We start from the raw sequence: 2,921 nt of genomic DNA, 5'->3' as shown, positions 1-2,921 counted from the left end.
TTGAGGATTATTTTAATTTTTCTATTTATATAATTAATATGTTAGGAGGATTAGATAACTGTAAAGTTATTTTAAAATTATTTAATTTTTATGAGATATAAATTTTATATAATCATCCTTTAATGTTATTTTTTTAAAAAAAAAATTGTCATCCATTTGCTTGGAAGGACCCAGCTCGAATCCTCGCATACATTGAACCTATGACGCGGAAGTGTTCCCCATTTGGCGTCTCTAGGTGCAAGTTGCTAGCTCGAATGGACCTCCCTTGTTATTTATTTATATTTTATCGTGCTTTATAGACGGCTAGCCTGGCTTCGTGTCTTGGTTCTCCAGTCAGTTTCTTTTTCTCCTTTTCTTCTGGGGTTTGTTCCTTCTCAGTTTCTTTCTTCTCCTGACCCAGATATGGGATGCCTCTCGTGATCTTCAACACTGGATTCTCGGGTTGGTTACAAAAAGATCTTCTTTTGTCTTTTGGATGTAAGATTCTTGGAAGACCTCCTGCAGATAAGTAGATTAGCTCCAAGGCTTTCTTTTGCTATTTCTTTTTTGAACATTTTATTTCCATACTGCTGAGTATTTTCGAATTGGGTTCCTCTGTTTGGCTTGTAAATTTTGTCGCTGACTGGGAATATTTGTGTGAGAAATAATACTGGGGTGGACGGTCATGAAGATCTAGAATGCTAATAGAAGCTTTATGAGGGTCGAATAAGAATGGGCTTGGTTAGATTTAAGGTTTAGTCGGTTCATTGGTTTCTCTGGGCTTGTTCTTTGGAAAAAGAAATGGAAGGAAATTTCTGTCAATATCAAGGAGGTATTGTTCCAGTTGGTGCTTCTTTTAGTGGTTTTGATTTGTCAGGATCAATACGTGTTCATTAGCAAGCTGAGCATCCTCAAAACATGCACCAACCTCAAACACATCTCCGTCAACGGTCTTCAGTGCATTCCGCTTGCCATGATGGTTTTCCTCTTGCCATGGGAACCTTGCAAAACTGTGATCAAACCATTTCAATGGCTGACTTTACTAAAGGAGATAGGTGCAAGAACTCAGCAAGTGAGGATGACGAACCAAGCTTTATTGAAGATGGAGCTGATGGTCGCAATGAAGCAGGCCGTGGGAAAAAGGGTTCACCTTGGCAGCGTGTGAAGTGGACTGACGAGATGGTGAAGCTTCTGATAACAGCTCTCTCTTATATATGTGAGGATGCAACTTCTGACAGCGGCAGTGGGGGAAGAAGAAGATTTACAGTCTTCCAAAAAAAGGGCAAGTGGAAATCTATTTCTAAGGTCATGGCTGAAAGGGGTTACCGTGTTTCACCTCAGCAATGCGAGGATAAATTCAATGACCTTAATAAAAGGTATAAAAGACTTAATGATATGATTGGGAGGGGAACCTGTTGTCAAGTTGTTGAGAACCCTTCTCTGTTGGATGTACTTGATTATCTCTCTGAGAAGGATAAGGAAGATATTCGGAAAATATTAGGCTCAAAACACCTATTCTACGAAGAGATGTGCTCATACCATAATGGTAATAGATTGCATTTACCCCCTGATCCAGCATTGCAGCGTTCACTACAGGCTGCTCTTAGAAATAGAGATGACCATGATAATGATGATGTCAAAAGGTCCCATCACGAGGATCTTGAAGAGGATGATCAAGATGTGGATAGTGATGATCATGATGAATTTGAAGAGACTTATCATTCCCATCGAGATAGTAGAGGAGTATATGGTGCATTAGGGGGATCTATGAAGAAATTGAAACAAGTTCAATGCCAAGAAGATACTAAAATGTTTGGGAATTCCTTAAATTGTCATGACTGCAATAAAAATCCTCATTCCCATGGACTGGTTTTCCAATATGATGCGAATCAAGGTTTACCTGACAGCAACAGAACCGCTTGGTTGCAGAAGCAATGGATTGAATATCGAAATCTTGAGTTAGAAGAGCAGAAACTACAGATTCAGGTGGAAATGTTGGAATTGGAGAAACAGAGACTCAAGTGGCAGAGGTTTAGTAAGAAAAAGGACCGGGAATTGGAGAAGCTGAGGATGGAAAATGAAAAAATGAAGCTTGAAAATGAACGGATAGCTTTGGAACTGAAGAGAAGGGAAATGAGTGCTGGCTTTAACTAGGTTACCGTCTTGCTAAGCTTTGTGGTGGCTGCATCTTATGTATGGTGCTTCATTTCTATTTTTGGGTCTTTGGTAAGCTGTGGTTTGTTTAATTGAAAATTTATGTATTTAGTGGAGGAACTGTTGAAACCATCAGCTCTTCCTCCTCCTTTTAGAATTATGGAATTGTGACAATTCTGGTGGTTAGTGTGTAGTGCTCTATGATTAGGTCTTAAGTGAAGTTCTGTTGCCTATATTTGACATACATGGTTGTTGAAACGCTGTTAATATTTTAGTTTGTAATATTAAATTTCGATCTATTTATGTTGACCTTGACTTTGTCTAATGTCTGTATTTTTTTTTTTCCATTCTGTGTTAGTATTCTATATTCATTCGTAAATCTTTGATGTGTGGAATTGTTGTACCTATGAGAACAATGAATGAACAAATGTCAAACAGATTAGCTGCAACTTATGAGAGCCTCATATAGATCTTTTTGCGCGTTTTCTTTTCATAGGGTATTAAGGACGCCTTTCTGTAGGTCAAGTTATCTTTGGTTGTTGGAGTTTGAAACATATAGGGGGCATTTGGTAGCTGGACATTCTAATTTCCCAGGTATACTGAAAGCTACTTACAAAAATTGAGCATGAGGTGTAAAAGAAAAATTTCAATATCCTAATGTTAGTAAGGAAAAATTCAACAGATAAATCTTGAATTTTAACATTTATTTTATGAGCATTTATTTTGAAAATGGTTTCTTATTAATTAGGAATTCAGAATATAAAAAGGCAAGTCATCAGAGAAGTTCG

The 2,921-nt window shown here is 37.6% G+C and overlaps 1 protein-coding gene across 1 annotated transcript; it reads left to right on the top strand.

The window, feature by feature from the left end:
- Positions 1–299: 299 nt before the first annotated feature.
- On the top strand, positions 300–2,458 carry LOC129293720 (uncharacterized). Its single transcript, XM_054931807.1, has one exon. The coding sequence runs from the start codon at positions 898–900 to the stop codon at positions 2,131–2,133; it is 1,236 nt and encodes a 411-aa protein (XP_054787782.1). The 5' UTR covers positions 300–897; the 3' UTR covers positions 2,134–2,458.
- The last annotated feature ends 463 nt before the right edge of the window (positions 2,459–2,921 follow it).

Source organism: Prosopis cineraria, unplaced genomic scaffold (assembly GCF_029017545.1).
Source record: "Prosopis cineraria cultivar Desert tree isolate PC_DT_omini unplaced genomic scaffold, ASM2901754v1 PC14, whole genome shotgun sequence".
NCBI lineage: Eukaryota > Viridiplantae > Streptophyta > Magnoliopsida > Fabales > Fabaceae > Prosopis > Prosopis cineraria.
The sequence above is the reverse complement of the archived record's forward strand: the minus strand, read 5'-3'. Positions and strand labels throughout refer to the sequence as shown.